At 44.8% G+C, this 18,538-nt stretch overlaps 1 protein-coding gene across 11 annotated transcripts in view; it reads right to left on the bottom strand.

Moving 5' to 3' along the window:
- Positions 1–818: 818 nt before the first annotated feature.
- Osbp2 (oxysterol binding protein 2) overlaps positions 819–18,538 on the bottom strand; it is a 253,877-nt gene continuing 236,157 nt past the window's right edge. For 8 of the 11 annotated variants that reach the window (XM_087198229.1, XM_087198236.1, XM_087198239.1 and 5 more), the window contains 10 exons: positions 17,426–17,543; positions 15,506–15,572; positions 15,109–15,255; positions 13,776–14,021; positions 11,624–11,744; positions 11,246–11,349; positions 11,076–11,171; positions 10,814–10,998; positions 2,441–2,673; positions 819–2,340 (listed from right to left, as the gene is read on the bottom strand). In XM_087198229.1, coding sequence (XP_087054355.1) covers positions 2,195–2,340; positions 2,441–2,673; positions 10,814–10,998; positions 11,076–11,171; positions 11,246–11,349; positions 11,624–11,744; positions 13,776–14,021; positions 15,109–15,255; positions 15,506–15,572; positions 17,426–17,543 — 1,463 coding nt within the window. In that variant the 3' untranslated portion in view covers positions 819–2,194. The remainder of the gene's footprint in view (positions 2,341–2,440; positions 2,674–10,813; positions 10,999–11,075; positions 11,172–11,245; positions 11,350–11,623; positions 11,745–13,775; positions 14,022–15,108; positions 15,256–15,505; positions 15,573–17,425; positions 17,544–18,538) is intronic. The other 3 variants (XM_013071666.3, XM_087198238.1, XM_087198231.1) reach the window with 2 other exon arrangements.

Genomic DNA, 18,538 nt, shown 5'->3' with positions numbered 1-18,538 from the left:
AAAAAACAAAAAAAACACAGAAGCTTCAATTTGGGGCTGTCTTTATTAGACTCTCACACTGAGAGGGTCTCAGTTAAGGGCAGTCCCTCTGGGCCTTCTTAAGAGTTTGAATTGGACATTGACTCCTAGTAATCTCATCCATTGTGCTGTGGCAGGGTTGTGAACTGTGACACAGAAGTCTCAGTCTATACATGGTTGAAAAAGAACCCAGTATAGTAGAAGAGTCCGCCAATAGAAAGCTACTTATGTCATGGCAGCCAGGAAGCAGGGAGAGAAGTGGGGAGCCAGGGAGAGAGATACACCCTTCCAGGTCACACCCCATTAACCCCCCTCTTTTGGTCAGGCTCCACTTCCCAATAGGATACTTAGCGACTGAACTCACTGGTGGATGAATTTACCCAGAAGTACAGTACCCCATGATCCAGCCATCTTTGGAAGGACATTCTAGATCTAAACCATAACACTCATGGAGAGCTGTGGGTGCCTTGGCCCTATCCTAGACAGCCACAGGAACTGAGAGACAGGAGGGGGCTTCTGGAGGTCTCCAGGTGGCTAAAGCACTGCCCTTCTGAGGGGAGGCAGGTGGGGTGTAGTCATCATGGTGGCCCTTGGCAGAGCTGTGACCCTTCCCCGAGGTTAGTGTTACATGGTGCTCACTCAGCCTTCCTGGGCAGCCTTCCTTGGATAGACCTAACAGAACAAAGCCCCACAGTCCTTCCCCCACGTTGCCTCAGGGACTGTCACCTGTTTCCTTTGTTAGTCCCCCTTCATCCAGCCACAGACAGACTCAGGGACAAGGCAGTAGAAAACTCCAAAGCCAAGTTTTTTTTTTTTTTATTAGGGGTCAAAAGCTGCTTGCTCACAAAGAGTGTTGGGAAGAGGTCCATTCCATAGTTCTGAGAGGAGGCTCCATGGGGACCCCCAACCTGCCCTTCTGGAGTGGGCATCATAAGGCATTTCACACGTTGGTGTTTTCACTTTTTTTTTTTTTTTTTTTTAATATAAAAACCAGTCCTGGAGTAGAAAGAAAAACCCCACAATGAACTTTCAGGACCAAACTGAAGTAGGAAAAGTTAGAGAAGGGATTTCTGAGGGCTGGGACTGGCCACAGTGGTCCAATCCCCTTAAGATTGGCAGAAGCCATCAGAAGGAGTATGAGAGGGCAGGGCACAGCTTATGGGAGGCCAAACTCAGACAGGTGTGCCCTGTCTTCATCATTTTTCACTTTTACATACTATAGAAATTTAAGCAAAATAGCTATTATATATTTATATATCATATATATATATTAGGCAAATAAAGAGTTCAGGGGGTGCTGAGATGGGCACCCCTGGAGCCACCTGAGGATGAGGTGGGATGCTGGGTCAGTGGTGCCCAGGTCACCAGCCCAGGTTGTGCAGAGGGTTTGTTATTGCTGATTTGGGGCCTGGTTCTCAGGGCAGGGAGCACCGGTGGGCCCTCCTTTTCAGCCCTTCTTGGCCTCTTTGGGGCTAGGTGCTGCCTCAGCATGGCCAAGGTAGGCAAGGGGCTACTGCCCTCAATCTGCATGGGGACACTCAGAAGTCCCCCATCCCAGTCATGGGTTGTCACTCCCAAGACCATTTGTGCTCGGCTGGTCCAGGGCAGCCCCCTTCTGCTCCGTCTCTGTGGGCCCTAGGCTCCAGGTGGATGGGTAGCTCAGATAGAAAGAGGGCTCTGCCATGTTGAGCTACAAAACGCTCCCAATTCAAAGGGTTCTGGCTTCCTGATGTCTTTAAAAGGGAATCTTGCCAGGACAATTTTATGGCAAGAAAGTACACTTAGAAAGCTATCTGCTAAATACTATACTAAAAATCATGGCTGGAAAGAAATGGAGATTCTCTTTTCTAAAAAAGTCAAAAGAGGCTCCCAAGGAGGGGCCAGTTCCTCCCTGGGTTGGGGCTGGTGCCCTGGGCAGCTGATGGCCTGGGCCAGCCAGCCTGAGTTATGTTAAGTGGGTGCTGGGGTGCCCATGGGGCCCAAGTCCATGGTGAAGGGGGCACAGGTGACCCGGTGCACCTGGGAGATGGAGAGAACCCGGGTCAACCCTTCCCCCTTCTAAGGTAGGAGCTCCCCAAACTTTTTTTTGGGGGGGGGATTCACTATTGAATTGAGTGCATAAAGGAAAAGGTGGACCCGGCTGTGCAGGCATCAGTATTTGCTGCAGGGGTGGCACTCAGAAGATGTTGGGGCACATATGCCAGTCCTGCTTCTCCTTGGCCTCCCAGTAGCCACCCTTGTACACGTAGGCCGTCTCTCTGGTGAGCGGGTCCAGTCTCTTCTCGAACCACAGTGGAACATACCCATCTGCCTCCTTCTCTGCTGGGCACGGGCCGAGGTGGGTAAACCCCTCTCCTGGGTGCCCCCTTGTTCCCCTGGGTAACCCCATCTGCCCCTGGGTCCCCTCCTCGCCCGGCCTCACCTTCCTCCGCGCCGCAACTGCGGCCAGGGGCGCAGATCTCCAGTCGCCGGCGCCGCGACAGACGCTGCTTCTCCTCCAGCCGCTGCTTCTCGGTGTTGGCCTGGTCCCAGCGTCCCTCCTCCATCAGCCGCTGGTCGGGCCGCAGGCGGCTATCAGTGGGCGCCACGCCGCCCTCGAGCTCGTTGAGGGTCAGCGCCAGCTCGGAGAAGTAGTACATGTTCTCTGCGTTCTCCCTGTGGCGGCATGGTCGGGAAGATGCTGTCCCCGCAGCGCCGCCCATGCCTGCCCGGCCCATCTGCTCTGGGACCCCACTCCTGGCCCTCCCACTTCCCGCATCTGGGGCTCCCTTTGGCTTTGGCCGACCTTTCCCTGGTCCTGTGTCCATCCATGATGAACTGACCCTGCAAAAACCCACCAGCTGTGTCCAACTTACCCATTATGCCTTGTGCTGCCCCTTAACACAGCTCTCTGAACCCCATCTGCTTTGTTAGTAGAGACTTCTTAGGAATTTGTCCTTTTCATCTATTTTTTTTTTTCTTGGTACTGGGGATGGAACCCAGGACCTTATCACTTGCAAGGCAGGAGCAGTGCCACTGAGCTAAGTCCCTGGCCCTCATCTAATTTTTCTAATTTGTCCGCATTACGTTTGTCATATCTTCATTGCTTCTGCTTTGATAATGTCTGTAACTTAGCAATGTACCTTTGCGTGTAGTATGTGTCTTCAATTTTGAACATCCACGTCAGAGGTTTGACTTTATTGGTTGAAAATAAAACTTTATTGATTCTATTTTACAGTTTTCTGCCTTATAGATCTTGTTATATTCTTCCCATTATGTTATCATTTTGTATTTTCCCCCTAACTTCTGGAGATAGATGCTTAGCCCATATTTCTCTTTTCTAATATGATGTACATTTTAAGGCAATATCTTTCACTCCAAGTACTGCTTTTAGCTGAATCCCACCATTTTTGATATATTTTTTGATTCCTGTATCATCTTTTGATATATGACTTATCTGGAAACATATTTCTTAAATTTATAAAGGTAGATTTTTCTAGAAATTTTTTTCTAGCATAGTTGCTGTGGAGTCAGATAACACATTTGATAAGATACTTGATATCATTTTAGTATTCTGCAGTTTGCCGTATGGCCCAGTATATGGTCAATTTTGGCAGATAGCCCACATGTAAGAGAATGTGCTTGGTCAGTTATGGGGTGTAGTAATTCTATAATGGCTAGTAGGTCCTCTTGTTCAGATTTATCCTCCAGAGTGTTTTTTTTTATCCATAACTAAAAAATGTACATTAAACTTTCCTACTTTGGTTGTAAATTGGTCTGTTTCTCTTTATATTTCTATGAGCCCATGCTGTATGTATTTTAAGGGTTTGTCATTCTGTACAAAGTATATTCAAATTTAAAACTCATCTTGGTGAACTGAGCTTTCATCGTTATGAATTTTCCCTCTTATCTCTAGTATTGCTTTTTGTTGTAGAGTTTGCTTTGTGATATGAACACAGCTACGGCAGCTTTTGTTTGGGTAGTATTTCTATGGGGATATCTTTTTTATCCCAGTATTTATTTTCTTACTTAGATGTATCTCTTGCAGACTATATATGTTACATAAAAAATTTGTCTGGGCCACTGTGTTGGGCCCACATGCAGGGTATACTTCTTTTTCTACTTGTACTTGGCCCAAACTTGCTATGAAGTCTGTTTCTTTTCGTACCTTTCATAAAACTTTGGTACCATTACAAAATTTTTCTGAATCTTACACTTATAATGGGAGCAATATTGTATTATAGGTTGAGTATCCATTATCCAAAATGTATGGGACCAGAAGTACTTGTAGTTTTTAAAATTTCATAATACTTGTGCAGTGACATATCTTGGGAATGGGACCCAAATCTAAACACAAAATCCATTTATGTTTCAGTTTAAATACAATATTTTGATTGTATATGCATTACTGACTGTGACTTGTCACAGGTCAGGTGTGGAATTTTCCACTTACAGTGTCATGTTGATGCTCAAGCTTTTGGATTTTGGAGCATTTCAGATTTTTCAGATAAGAGATTCTCAAGTTGTACTGATATACTGGATTTAGATCTACTGTCTTGTTTTTTCCTTTTGTTCTGTCCTATCTTTTCTTTGGCCTGCAAGCACACATTTCTTCTATACTACAAGTAGAACTGCTAGGTTATAGTGTATGTGATAGTTCACCTTCAGGAAGTAAGACCAGCATTGAGGGTGTAGCTCAATAGTAGTGCATTTGCCTAGCAGCAACGAGTCCCAAGGTTCAATTTCCAGTATCCAAAAAAGAGGAAGTATCTAAAGTGGCTGCACCAAATTATACTCCCTCTAGCAGTATTGAAAGAGATACTGAGGATCCAAATCTTTAACCCTTGATATTGTCAGCCTTAGTCATTTTTTGCTAATTAAATGAAAGTAAAGTGGTATTTCATTGTGGTAGTTTTGATTAGCATTTACCTGATTACCGATGATTTGACAATGGTTTTCATGTGTTGACTAGCCATATACAGTATATTTCACTTCCTGGCTCCAGTGCAGATCCCTCAGCCTGGTGGCACAGACCCTTCACCCCGCCGGCGCAGACTTTCTAGCTTCCACCACTGGCCTTTGGGCCTTCCCAGTGCAGATCCTCCATACGGACTTGCATGAGACAGTGCCGTGGGCTCTAGGCCTGGACTTGTGGAGGACTTTGCCTTGGGCTCTAGGTCTTCAGCTGGACTTGTGTGGGACATTGCTGTGGGATCCAGAACCTCGGCTGGATTCTTTGGTCTCTAGCGCGTGGACAGATCTCTCACCCTCCTCTGCATTTGACTTTTTTTAGTGAATATTATAAAATAATCCTATAAATTATGTGTCCTGTATTAAATCTATTCCCTTGTAAATCTTGAGTACAACGATCACTTTCTTTCTTTCTTTTTTTTTTTTTGGTACTGGGGATCGAACTTGGGACCATGCGCTTGTGAGGCAGGTGGCAGTACCACTGAGCTAAATCCCCAGCCCAACAATCACTTTCTTTAAATTGCTTTTTAATTTTTTTTTGAGACATGCCCAGGCTGGCCTTGAACTTTCAGTAATCCTCCTGCCTCAGCCTCTCGAGTGCTGTGTACACCACCATCCCCAACTAAATTGCCTTTTAATAAGCAAAATTTCTCTCTTTTTGTAGTTCTGAGGATGGAACCTAGGGCCTTAAGCTGGGGAAGTATTCTACTTCCTCAGCCCATTTTTAAATTTTTGAGACAAGGTCTAAGTTGCCTAAACTGGCCTTGAATTTGGCAATTTTCCTGCCTCAGCTGGGGTTACAGGCATGCACCGTCATACCCAGCTACAATATTTCTTTTAATGAACAGAAGTTCATATTCTTTTTTTTTTGGTACTGGGGATCGAACTCGGGTCCTTGTGCTTGCGGGGCAGGTGGCGGAACCACTGAGCTAAATCCCTGGCCCCTCATATACTTATTAAATGTTTTGATATACTTAAATGCATCAATGCTTTTCTATGTCTTGTTTAAAATGTAATTTCTTAAGGTCTAAACTCATCTATATTTTTTAAACTTAAAGTATTAACTTTATTGTTTAACAATAAGACAATATTAATTGTAAGGCCTCTATCTGGAATTGATTTTTGTTTTAAGGGAGGGATTCAGTTTATCTTTTTCTATTTTATTGTCACCTTAGTCATATATCAAGGATACATAGAGCCATGGGACTGTTTATAGGCTCACTATCCCATTCCATCTTAATTTCAAAATAAGTCCTCATATCTAGTAAGGTAATTCCTATTTTTTCCCAGAAATCCTTTATTCAGCAGTATAAATTTTAAAATTCTAATACCAAGTTCCATGAAAATTCCTATTGGGATTTTGTTCAATCTGCTGACTCTTCAAATCATGACATCTTTACAATACTGTCTTTCAATCCATGAACAATTTAACTTCTCCATTTATTTAGCACTTCCTTTGATAGCTCTTAGTAAATTTTGATAATTTTTTCTCTGGAGATCTTGAATATAAGGATTATTACAAAGTCTTTGATATTTCTGATGTAATTGGTATCTTGTAAATTGCATTTTCTAGTTGTTTGCTGTTAGTTTATGGAACTGTGATTGACTTTTGCATATTAATCATGTATAGGCACCTAAAATGCTTTTTCTAAATGTATTGATGACTATTAATATAATTTATGAATTTTCCAATAAAAATATTCTTGAAGACTCTAGGTAAATTAATATTACAGATTTTTATCTTTTTTTTTTTTTGGTGCCGGAGATCGAACTCGGGTCCTTGCGCTTGCGCAGCAGGCAGCGAAACCACTGAGCTAAATCCCCGGCCCAAGATTTTTATCTTTTTAATACACTGTTGGATTGGATTTTCTGATATCTTGTTTTGTAATTTTGCTTATATAAGTGAAATGGAGTTAAAAATTTTATTTTCCTGTTACTGTCTTAGCTGGTGTATGAAGGTTCTTCTGGCCTCACAATGTAGGATAAAAGAGCACTTCCTCTCTTTTTGTGGTTTGGAAGACTGTATATAATATTGGTTAACATTTCTTGAGAATTTTATGAATTCACCTGAAAAGTTATCTGGGCCTTGTCCTTGGGGTAATTTAAAACTACTACTTTAGTTTCTTTATTATAGGAGTATTTGGGAATTTTATTTTTCTAGAATCAGTTCTTATAAGTAATGTTTTTCTAAGAATTTGTTCTTCCCGAGTTTTAATTATCTCTTTTAAATATATGTCTTTATACTTTACATATCCTATGAAACTTGATTGATTGATTGACTGGAATACTAGGGATGGAATCCAGGGGCATGCTATTACTGAACTACATTCCCAGCCCTTTTAAACATTTTTTATTTTGAGACAGGGTCTCACTAAGTCACTAAGTTCTCCAGGCTGGCCCTGAATTTGCAGTCCCCCTGCCTCAGCTTCCAGGAGTGCTGAGATTACAAGAATAATACATATTACTATCTTGATCAGTCTTACTCTAGTAGTTTTCTCTACTGTCCAGTTGTTTTGTTCCTCAAAGGGTCAATTTCAAACTTTATCAAACTTTGTTATATTTTTTCTCTATTCTATTAATTTCTGTCTTTTTAAAGGTATATATTTTTTCTTCTTTTGGGTGTATATGTTGAACTTTCTCTAACGTTAAGGATGGAAACTCAGAAAAGAAAAAGCCTCAAAAGTATAAAGTAGCCGGGGATTTAGGTCAGTGGTTTTGCTGCCTGCTGTGCAAGCACAAGGACCCGAGTTCGATCCCTGGTACCAAAAAAAAAAAAAAAAAGTATAAAGTATTTAAAGTATAAAGTATTTAAAGCAATACAGTACATTTCACTTGAGGGATTGCCCATCACATCCATTCAGTTTTGGTGTCTTTGATGCCATTCAGTTCTAGGTATTAAAAAATTTCCATTCTGATTTCTCATTTTACTGAGGAGTTATTTAGGAACTTAGTTTTTTTCCCTAAATATGTGGAGTGTTTTTGTAATTTTGCTCTAATTTAAAGGTCTTATAAGTCGTACTCTGTAAGCTACCCTCTGTAAATTTGTTGAGGCTGTTTATTGCTTAATACATGATTGATTTTTTTCAAACATTCCATGTGTAATTGAAAAAAAGTGTATTCTGTGGCTGCTGCATCCACATATCTATGTATAGCTTGTGTTGTTTCAATCTTCTTCATATCCTCCCTGTTTTTTTTAATTTGTCTTATCAACAAATGAGAGGGGTATATTGAAATCTCTGTTTCCCATGATGATGACAGACTTACTATTTCTTCCTTAGGTATCAATATGTGCTTTCTATATTTGAGGTTATTTTATTACATGTCTATTGTGAAACTTAAGAGTTTCTTGATGAACTTAACCTTTCATTATGTAGCAACTTTTCTTTCCTTGCTTTCCTCCCCAAGTCTATTTTACCTGTTATTAATATAACTACTGCAGCTTTTTGGGTTCAGTTTTCATGAAATGTCTCTTTTACTTTCAATCTTTGCACATCTTTGTTTTGTGTATCTCTTAGAAGGAGCATGTATCTGGATTTTAACAAATCCAGTCACACAAATCCAGTCAGTATTTTGCTTTTGCCCATTTTCATTGATATGCTTGAACCTGTTTATATGTTATATTTGTCCTACTTTTTCATTTAATCTTCTCTTACTGTTTTAAGAAACATACATATGTCTCTTCCTTCTAATAAAAACTTAGCATTTCTCCACATCCCTGGTACCCTTTTTTCCCCAAAATCCCATCATGTTAACATTATCTAGAGTTTTAACTCTGCATTATTATGGGCATATTTTCTTTTTATTCTTCCCAGTAATTGTTTAAAGACTAAATTTTACTTCATGTATCTATTGCAACATCTTCTGGATTTTTTCCCTGTCCTTTTAAGATTGCTATGTCTTATACTGTTTCACTGTGTTTTTTTGTGTTGCAAACCTAAGACTGTATACCTACGGAATTTTCTTATCATGATCTCATATTTTTTTATGAGTATATGTTTGAGATACATAATAGTTACATTCATTTTGGTGAATTCATACATATGTGTATAATTATATATAGAATTTCTTGATCATTTCCAATCTCTTTACCCCATGGCCTCATATCTGAATGATAACTTGACTGGAGAGAAAATTCTACCTTCTAATTTCATTTTCTTCATAGTTTGAAAATATTACTCGAGTCCTAGTTGTTGAAATATCTGATGCCAGTCTGATTCTTCACCTTTGACTGAAATCTTTCACTTCTGTCTGGAAGCTATTAGAATTTATTCTTTGATAGTCTTAATTTGACTATAGCATGGTCTAGGTGAATGTTTTTCTTTATATATTTCTTTATACTATATAGACCCTTTTAAGCTAAGGCCCTTTTATCTCTTTTATTTTGGGAAAATATTTGCATTATTTCTTTAACTATTTTCCCTCTGTGCTATGTTTACCTACTTCTTTCCTTTCCTTCTGGGATTCTAGTTAAATGTATTATTTAATGGTTACTCTAGGAATTACAATATCCATACTTCCTACAGTCAAAAGTTAATGCATTCACACATGCAAGGGCTTGAACCCAGGGCCTCATGCATGCTAAACACATGCTCTACCACTGAGTTACATCCCTAGCCCCTTAAAGCAAGTCTTGACCCTTCTTCCTAGTTGGCATGGTTTCCCTCCATTTATTCCTCTTCTGACTTACATAGTGGGGTGGTTGTATTCTCAAATTTTGAACCCTAGGTGACATTATTATTCTTTATTATTCAGGGTTCATTTAAATTCATACAGTTTTTATTCTTCACTCATTAATACATCTCATATCTTTCACCTAGGATCAGTTCCTTCCTGCCTGAGCTATAGCCTTTAGCTACAGGTTTGTTGATAGCCAACTAAGTTTTTATTTGCCTGAAAAGGTCTGTATTTCAACTTCAGTTTTTAAAGATGGTCACTCCAGGTGTAAAATTCAAGGCGAGGCTGGCAGAAAATTTTTAGCACATGGAAGATTTCATTTACCTGTCTTCAACCTCCCATTATTGCTGATGAGAGGACAGCTGTCACGGTGCTGTTTCTCAGCAAGTAATGTCTTTTAGCAATCTCCCTGCTTCGTATTCTGATTCACTTTCAACAGTCTCACTACATAGATTCAGGTATAGCAGTGTCCTCTGTTTTCTCTTCAGAAGCAGTCTCTGTTTCCTCATAGGGCTCTAACCAGAAGTGCACTGGATGCTGTTCAGGTGCCCTACGGACCTTATAGAATTGCAGGTTCCCATTCAAGAGGTTTGACAGTTCTGCACACTAACAAGATCCCAAGGGATGCAGCAAGTGTAGGAACTTTGCTTGGCTTCTCACTCTAGCTCTTGTATTTTCCAGGTTTTGTCTCTTTTATGCTATAGTGTGATCATTTCTTCTGACCTGTATTCAGGTAACACATTCTCTCTTTAAATCTTTTCAAAGAGTTCTCAATTGATTATTTTTCCTTTGCAGAATTTCTATTATGTTCTCTTTGGAATCTGCTGTGCTACTTTTTATAGTATTGTTTCTAACAAGTTATTATCAAGGTTTAAAAATAATTTCTTGTAGCCATGCTGGGAAGGATTCTATCCTATCACCTGTTTAAAGTCTCTGCATAGTGTTCGCTGCCACATGATAGATTCAAATTCATTTGCAGCTGGGTGTCTGGCTTCCACTCTGGGATGTCAGTCACATCATTTTCTGCCCCTATGTGAACTGAGCCCTTCTGACCACCTGTGGTTTCTTCCAGGTAGGGTGGTGTCTTCTGGCTCTCTACTTCTCCCTGGCCTCCTTTCTCTGTCTCTCTATTGGCCCTGTTTCCCACAGAGGGTCCCCAGTCCCTACTTACGGCAGTGGGTACTTCCTCCATAGCAGCTTGGCTGGTAGGGTCTGGTACACTGTCTTCTGCTTCCCATCAGAGCCAGGGCTGCTGGGGCTACTCTGCACGATCTTGGAGCATTCCATCTGCTCATTCCATGAGCCTGACAGCACATAGTGGGCCTTTCCTTGGCTGTCACTCACCACTCCAGTCACCTGTGAACATCGGCAGGGCTGAAATAAGCACACAGCCCTCTGTGCCTTCTGGGATTCTGGGAGGTGGCCCTGCTTACCTTTCGGGCTGCCTCTTTGGAGAAGTAGCTGTAGGGTACAAACTTAAGCTGGCATCGGTCATTGGTCTTATGGTTCACAATCTCAATGTCCCCTGACTGGTGAGAGAAGGTAGTGGTCAGCGGCCAATCCCTGGGCCATACATACCCCTCCTAGGGTATCCAGCCCTGACCTGGTCAATCCAGAGCTTGCCCACGATGATGTTGTGCACAGTTGAGGTGCTCTTCCTCCATACATAGTGATTTCCACTGGCCTGGAATTCTAAGTGGATGGCACCTGGAGGCCGAGTACAGGTCAGAAGTCATGGTGCCCTCATGTAGGGCTCCGGCCAGTTCACCCACAGGCCCAGGGTCTTAAGAACCAGTGGAATATCCATGCATGTTAAGGGCATACGGTATAAGCCAGGACTGCAGGCATTGTGTGTGTTGGTGGGAGCAGACTTGCAAGGAAGTCTCCTCTGGGAGCCCCAAGCCAGCTTTTGGGTTGGCAGAATTTGCCCCCTGAAGCAGAATGTCTTTCTGTCCCAGGAGCACCCAGAACCCCAGCTTACCGAGTGGCATGATGGAGATATACTTTCCCCGGAACTTGCTGGCGATGGTGATCTCCTGCCAGAGGCTCCAGCCATGCTTAGAACATGCATAGTGGGCAGCTGATGGGGGGTGGTGGCTCACCTGGGATCAGACGGCGGACATGAGGATTGCTGGTCATGGGCCCACACCACCTTCCTGGCCAGGGAGGGAGAGTCTACCCTGTTCCCAGGATGCAAAGTGCCATTTGGGGCTGGGGATTTAGCTCAGTGGTTCCACCACCTGCCTTGCAAGCACAAGGTCCCAAGTTCAATCCCCGGTACCAAAAAAAAAAAAAAAAAAAAAAGGGCCATGGCCATGGGATCTGGTCTACCTACTCTTTTAGGTAGTGTAAGACTAGGTCCCCCAGAGAAATGGTGTCTTGAGCAGAAAAGCAGCCTGTTATGGCTGTCCTGGGCCTAACCCAGCCCATGCGAGTATGAAATGGGCCTAGTGTGCCCAGGCCTGTTTCTTGGGCTGGAAAACATGCATGATGGTGGGCTTCCACGACAGGCCCAGGACAATCTGACCCAAGGGCTTCCATGCTCATTTTCTCATTTAATCCTCACCACACACCAAGACACATGTCCGTCATGCAAGGATACACTGAGGAAGGGCACCCAGACCAGTAAAGCCATTTTAATGGAGGGGCAGAGTCCAGCCTGACTCCTGAGTGGAAGTCATGTCAATGTCCTGTCTCAGGCTTTGTCTGTTCCCCACAATGGATCTCCCAGAACCCCCAACTTTCCTCTTACAGTGCTGGGCATCCCAACTACTGCCTCACCTTCAGAATCCCTGCTACCTGGCCCTCTCCCATCTATTGGCAGCACCACTAAGTCTCCATTTTCTTCCTCATTCCACAGCTGCTAGGCTCTGCCTTGTCCAGCCTCATCCCTCCCTAGTTCATGTCATGGTCTTTCCTGTGCCAGCTGCCTTATGTCTACTAGAGCCACCCCCATCGGGAAATGCAGGGACATGTCCCCAAGGGGAGGGACCCAGAGCACTGCATCATCCCTACCTGTCTCAGGCCCATGCTGTCTTTCCAGCTGCCCACACCAAATACTTTGGAATTTTCCCAGCCCCTCCTTGTCATGTTCTCCATCAAATCCTTAACAAATCTTGTCTCTTCTTCCTTAAGTGTACCTAGCATCTGTGCCTTCTCCACTGCCCCCTGCACCTCCCCTGGGGAGCACTCTCCCCATTGCAGCCACTTCCCATCCAGTCAGCCAGGGTCATCTGGCTGCCCAGCTGCTTCCCCTCCACCCTTATCTCCTCCTTTTCCACCACACTCCTTGTGTCAGTCAGGCCCCTCCCTGGCCACCACCTTTCTAAAGAGCCAGAAGTATCTGATATACAGTAGCTGCCTGTGCACCCCTAAACCCCATGGGAACAGGAGCCACATCTGTCTACTCTCCATCTTACCTCAGCACCCCATCAGCACCTGGCATGTTCAGGGCATTAGTGTTTGCTGAATGAAGAAATGCATAAACTCAAGGGTTCAGGCCAAGGACCATAGGGTTACCCTTGTCTGCCCTTTCACATCCAAAATGTTAGCAAACCTGCTGGCTTCACCTTCAAAACCTGGCCCTGTGCAATCATTACAATCACCTCCTAATGGATCCTCATGTCAGCCATAGCATTCCTTCCAAACTAGCAATAAGATCAGCAAACTGTTGGCTTTCTGGCTAACCTCAGGAAGTAGAGCATCACCAGCACCAACAGAATTGCCTGTTCTATAATAAGAACACTCAGGCTCAGTGTCAGATGATGATGCGACTCCCAGCCTGGGTCCTGGCTCATCCCCATGGGGACGGGGTAGAGGTGAGGGCACTAGTCACACCAGCATTCATCCCAGTATGCACAGCTCGCCCAGGCTCCTCCTATCTGCCAACTTTTATCTCAGTGGTGACCTTACTTTCTGGCCTGCCTGGACTCCCAACTGCACCCACAGACATCCCTCCTCCCCTACCCATCGTTCCCTGGCTGGGAGGTGGGTTTTCCCCTTCTTTGATATCAGACCCATCTCTGTCCTACCAAGCTCTCCTCTCATGCTTCTCTCTCTCTGGGAAGCCTGCCAGGAGCTGGCTGGGAAGAGTATGAGTGGCCACTGCCCACTGCCAGGCTGGTGGGCCTCACCTGCTCACAGAGGGAGCGCAGGCCCATGTCCTCCAGGCGGTCCAGCTCAAAGGTCTCCCCCAACATGGGGTTGAAGGGCTTGGCGATGCGGTGCACAGTGGTAGAGTAGGAGGATACAGAGAAGGCAGCCACCAGGCACATCTGCTCCACAGAGCTGGAGCAGTGCACCGCCTTGTCCAGCAGGTGGTGGTACTCCAGGTCCTCAGTCAGCCGCTGGAGCATGGACAGGGGCTCGTTGAAGTTCACCTGTGAGTGGAAGGGAAACAGGTCAGGCCAGGACCCAGTCCCTAGATCATCACAGCACCTCTGCTGTTCTGAGACATTCGGGGAAATCCCCGCTCTGATGACACCCACATAGTGAGGTCCATCTGTCAACCTGGCTGTGCAGCACCTCAACCCCACCCGACACCTCTCTAGGCCCTCTGCCTCGGTTTCCTGTGCAGCATGGAATGCTTTCTGGCATGCTCTACCATATACTTTCATGATGTTTACCGTCACTCCACTAGGATTAAACTCCACAAAGCCCAGGGTGTCTGACTTCCCACTGCTGTACAGTCAATGCTGACTCAACAGAATCAGAGTGAATAAGCAAATCCATGGTCAGAGGCAGTGGGTCTTCCTCATATTCTGTGTTGTTTTCTAAGTTTTCTGTCAAGGGCTCTTGTGGAGGGGCCTGTGAGGACAGGTGTGGCTCAGGGGCCCCCTGCCAGCCTCAGGCAAGGCAAGTTATCACATTCCCAGTGTGATGCAGTCTTCCGTCATTAGCTCACTCCATCTTCCCAGACACTGACAGGGGTGCAGTGATTCCATTTTGCAGATTGTACACAGAGCCAGAGATGGGAAGAGACTCATGGGTCACAGACTAAAACTAACAGGCCTAGAGTCCCCAAGCTCTTCCTTGATGGAGGGGCCTTTGCAGTGTGGTAAACAAGGGTCCCAGTTCTGCTGGTAGACTGCTATGTGACCTTGCTAAGCCTCCATTTCCTGGGAGGGCCATCCTGAACACTAAGCCCACGTCTGCCGCTCTCCATTTACTAAGTGGAGACAGCTGAGACATTGTGAGGCCCTAGAGTGTTCCAGATATGCCTTGTATGAAACCATGAAAGGTGCTAACAGCCAGCTGCTGCTGTTTCCCACATTTTAGTATGCACAGAGCTCTCTCCTGGCTCCTTCCCTCAGAGTCTAAAGACCCTTGCTCTTAGAAGAACTGGCTGATGAACACAATCACATAGTTACATTCTCTTCAGGTGCCATTAAGAAAATGACACCCTAGGGCTGTATAGATGTCATAGCCCAGAGGGCCGCTATGGCCACCATGCCTAGGGCTACCTACTGGCATGGGGATCCTGGAGAGCTCACGACCAATGCAGTTCTTCATGATGCTCCAAAGGTTAAGGCTGTAGTTAGGCTTGTCAGGGATGCGGACACGCCTCTTGACTTTGTATGAGCCCTTGGGCACAAGTGAGGCTCCATCTAGCACCTGTGGAGAAACAAAGCACACCTGTCAGAGGATGCCAGAGCCTCCTCTGCCCTCCAAGTCCATTCCCTGTCCTTTGACCTTCCAAGAGCTAGCATTAAGCCAGCAGCTGGCACATAGCTGATGGGAAAGGCAGGACAGCTCTGCTTGAACTGCTATAGGGGAGGCAGATCTGGGATCCAATGGTGGTCCTGAGCTTGCAGTACTAGCCTCTCCCCTCAGCCACCTGGAACCTGGCCTTGGAAGCTCTTACCTCACTCACGTTGTCTGCTGTGGTCCAGTCTCCAGTTCCACATGTGCTGGTTCCACCTTCGGCTTTTCTGCAGGAAATAAAGGGTAAGATAAGTTATGGACAGATCTTGAGACCTCCTTATTATCCTATCCCATGTCCCGTGAAGGGCAGCCCCAAGGTGTTTTCTCCAATAGGCCATCTCCAATTTGGGGCACTCAAGGTGTGGGCAAAAGGACACAGGCAGCAATCTGGAGAGGGTGCATTCACCAGTATTCCCACAGCAGGTGCTCAGCAAAGCTTCTGTCTGGAGTCCTTTCACCAAGCCCAAGAAGAGACCAGGGGCTGGGTACCTCCTCTGGGAGTGCCTCACAGAGTGCTTTGGACCTCTTCCTATCCCAGATAGATTGTACTGCATCCTTGATGTCCGCTGCTCTGACTCCCACACTAGACTGGGGCTTCTGAAGGGCAGAAGTGGTTCTGACATATCCCATATCCAATATTTTGCCATATCGGCAGAGAACACCAGGGCTGAGGGGCCAGCTGGGGCTGGAAACTGGCACTTGGCAGCCAGGGCCTCAAGGGATGAGCAGAAAGCCCCTGGGCACTGAGGAGAGCCCAGATCCTGGCGGTTCCAGGCACAGAACTGGTAGGCAGGGACTAGGGACAGCTGAGAAAGACCTTCCTGGCAGTACAGCCAAGAGAGTGATGCTTCTGGTGACTGCACTGAAAGAAGTTCAGGAAAACCAAGCCATGTTAACACTGAGAGCAATGTAAACAAGTTTAAAATGTTACTGGGAAATAGAAAATAATTCTGAAGTAGAAATACATTGCTAGACACTGTCTAAATGGTACTAGACAGCCCTTCTCTGGAGGACACTGGACCAGGGAAGTGATAAAGCAGATCAGTCTGTGAGGCCCACAGCTCCAAGCAAAACAGGAGTAGTTGAGGATTTTCACCAGCTTGCTTATTCCCGGCCATGGTTTGACCACACCTTGTGTACAACCTGCTTGTCTGTCTCATGCTTTACCCCCTGCACACTCCTTGCAACTGCATGGGTCATACTCATGGGAATTTTCTATGGATCTGAGAGTCTGACAACATTGTCTTTATTGCTAGTAAATGTGCTAGAGACTACTGTATATTCATAGATGTATTTAGAAACATCCCTAAAGAGCAAGCTTTTATGAAAAATGCAACAAAGGGTTAGAAATAGAAAACAGATTTCCTGCATCTTTCATCTGTTTTCAAATAATGACACCATAGAGGAAGCAGTTGGGATCTGCTTTGAGGCAAGAGGAACAGCTGTGGCCTTCTGGGTCTTCCCCTAACCCCAGGCTAGAATGGCATCCAGCCAATGCCTTGCTCTGTCTCCATTTTAAATGAAAATCTTGATACAAACTTTAGGCACTTTTTGGTGTAACTAAGAATAGAATCCAAGCAAAAATCCATCTGGAACAAGACTTGAAAAAAAAACCCTTGAGTACACAGCTGGTCAAAAGAGCATAAAGGCTGGATGTTTTTATACACACCTATAATCCCAGCACTCTAGGAGACTGAGGCAGGAGAATCATGAGTTTGAGTCCAACCTTGGCAAGTTAATAACTTAGCATGACCTTGTCTCAAAAAATAAGAAAAGGGTAGAGATGTACCTCAGTGCAAAGGGTTCAATCCCTAGTCCAAAAATTTTTTTAAAACCCCCAGCAAACCAAAATCAGAGGGAGCCTGTGCCAGGCATGGTAGTGCATACCTGTAATCCCAGCACTTGGGAAGCTGAGGCAGGAGGATTGTCACAAATTTGAGGCCAGCCTGAGGTACATAGTGAGGCCCTGTCTTAAAACAACAAAACAACCCAGAGGGGGCCTAAAAACAAGGTGGGAGAGGCTGACCCTGCCAGATGCTCATTCTACGCGGCCAATGTGAGGTGTGTGGTGAGGGCCTACCTATCTTCATTAGTCTCAGTGATCACGGTGATGAAGGATGTAGAGTCTTCCATGGCATCGAAGTACTCAGTATCTTCATCTTCTTCACTGTCCTCTCCTTTGGGAGTCAAGAGGCTTCCTAGAAACACACAGACCCTCTGCTTCAATTTGCAATCTCAAAAAGGGCTCCTCCAGCTGCCTGAAGTCCAGAACCAAGGGCTCTGCTCCACCCTGACACCACTTTCCTCCCCACTGTAGTTACCTGGCCCTATTAACCTAGACTGCTTGCTCCCTTACTGGAATAATACACTTCCTTTCAGTGCATTCATTGCTCAGCTGCTGCCTTCTGGAAGCTTCTCCTAATTTCTCAACATGCTGGTCAGCCTTAAGCATATTTATGAGCGAGTATGTGGTCTGTTTTGGAGAACATCCCATGTGCAGCTGAGAAGAATGTGAATTCTGATGTTGTGGATGGAACACTATATAGACATCTACTAAGTCCATTTATTCAAAAGCTTGGTTCAGTTCTATTCCTGAACAACAAATGGGTCACAGATGAAATTGAAGAAGAAATTAGACAGTTTCTACAATTAAATGGTAATGCCAATACAACATACGGGAACTTATGGGATTCAATGAAAGCAGTCCTATGAGGGAAATTAATAGCGGTGAATACCCATATCAGAAACACAGAGTGAGGGCCGGGGATTTATCTCAGTGGCTCCACTGCCTGCCTTGCAAGCACAAGGTCCCGAGTTCAATCCCTGGTACCAAAAAAACAAAGAACAAAAAACAAACACAGAGCAAGCTCAAATTATCAACTTAATAGTAGTCAGCCTGTCTGTAGCCCGGGTTCCCTTTCTGATAGACCCCTCTCAGTTCCCCGCCTAGGGTATCTGTGACCTCCCAGCCAAGGTTAGGTAGGTGGCCATCTGGCACCTGGGCAACCCTATCATAAAGGGAACAGCTGAGTTTATTGAACTTTTGAGACTCTGTGTGTGTTTGTGTGTACGTGTATGCAGTACAGGGGATTGAGCACAGTGTTTTATGCATGCAAGGCAAGTCCTCTAAGCTATGCCCACCCTAAACTTTTGAGAATTTAAACCTAGGCATGGGGATGCTTTTGCCAGATGG

This window comes from Heterocephalus glaber, unplaced genomic scaffold (genome assembly GCF_053883595.1).
Source record: "Heterocephalus glaber isolate CG9 unplaced genomic scaffold, H.glaber_assembly_v1.0 deba00001687, whole genome shotgun sequence".
In the NCBI taxonomy this organism is placed as follows: domain Eukaryota; kingdom Metazoa; phylum Chordata; class Mammalia; order Rodentia; family Bathyergidae; genus Heterocephalus; species Heterocephalus glaber.
The sequence above is the reverse complement of the archived record's forward strand: the minus strand, read 5'-3'. Positions and strand labels throughout refer to the sequence as shown.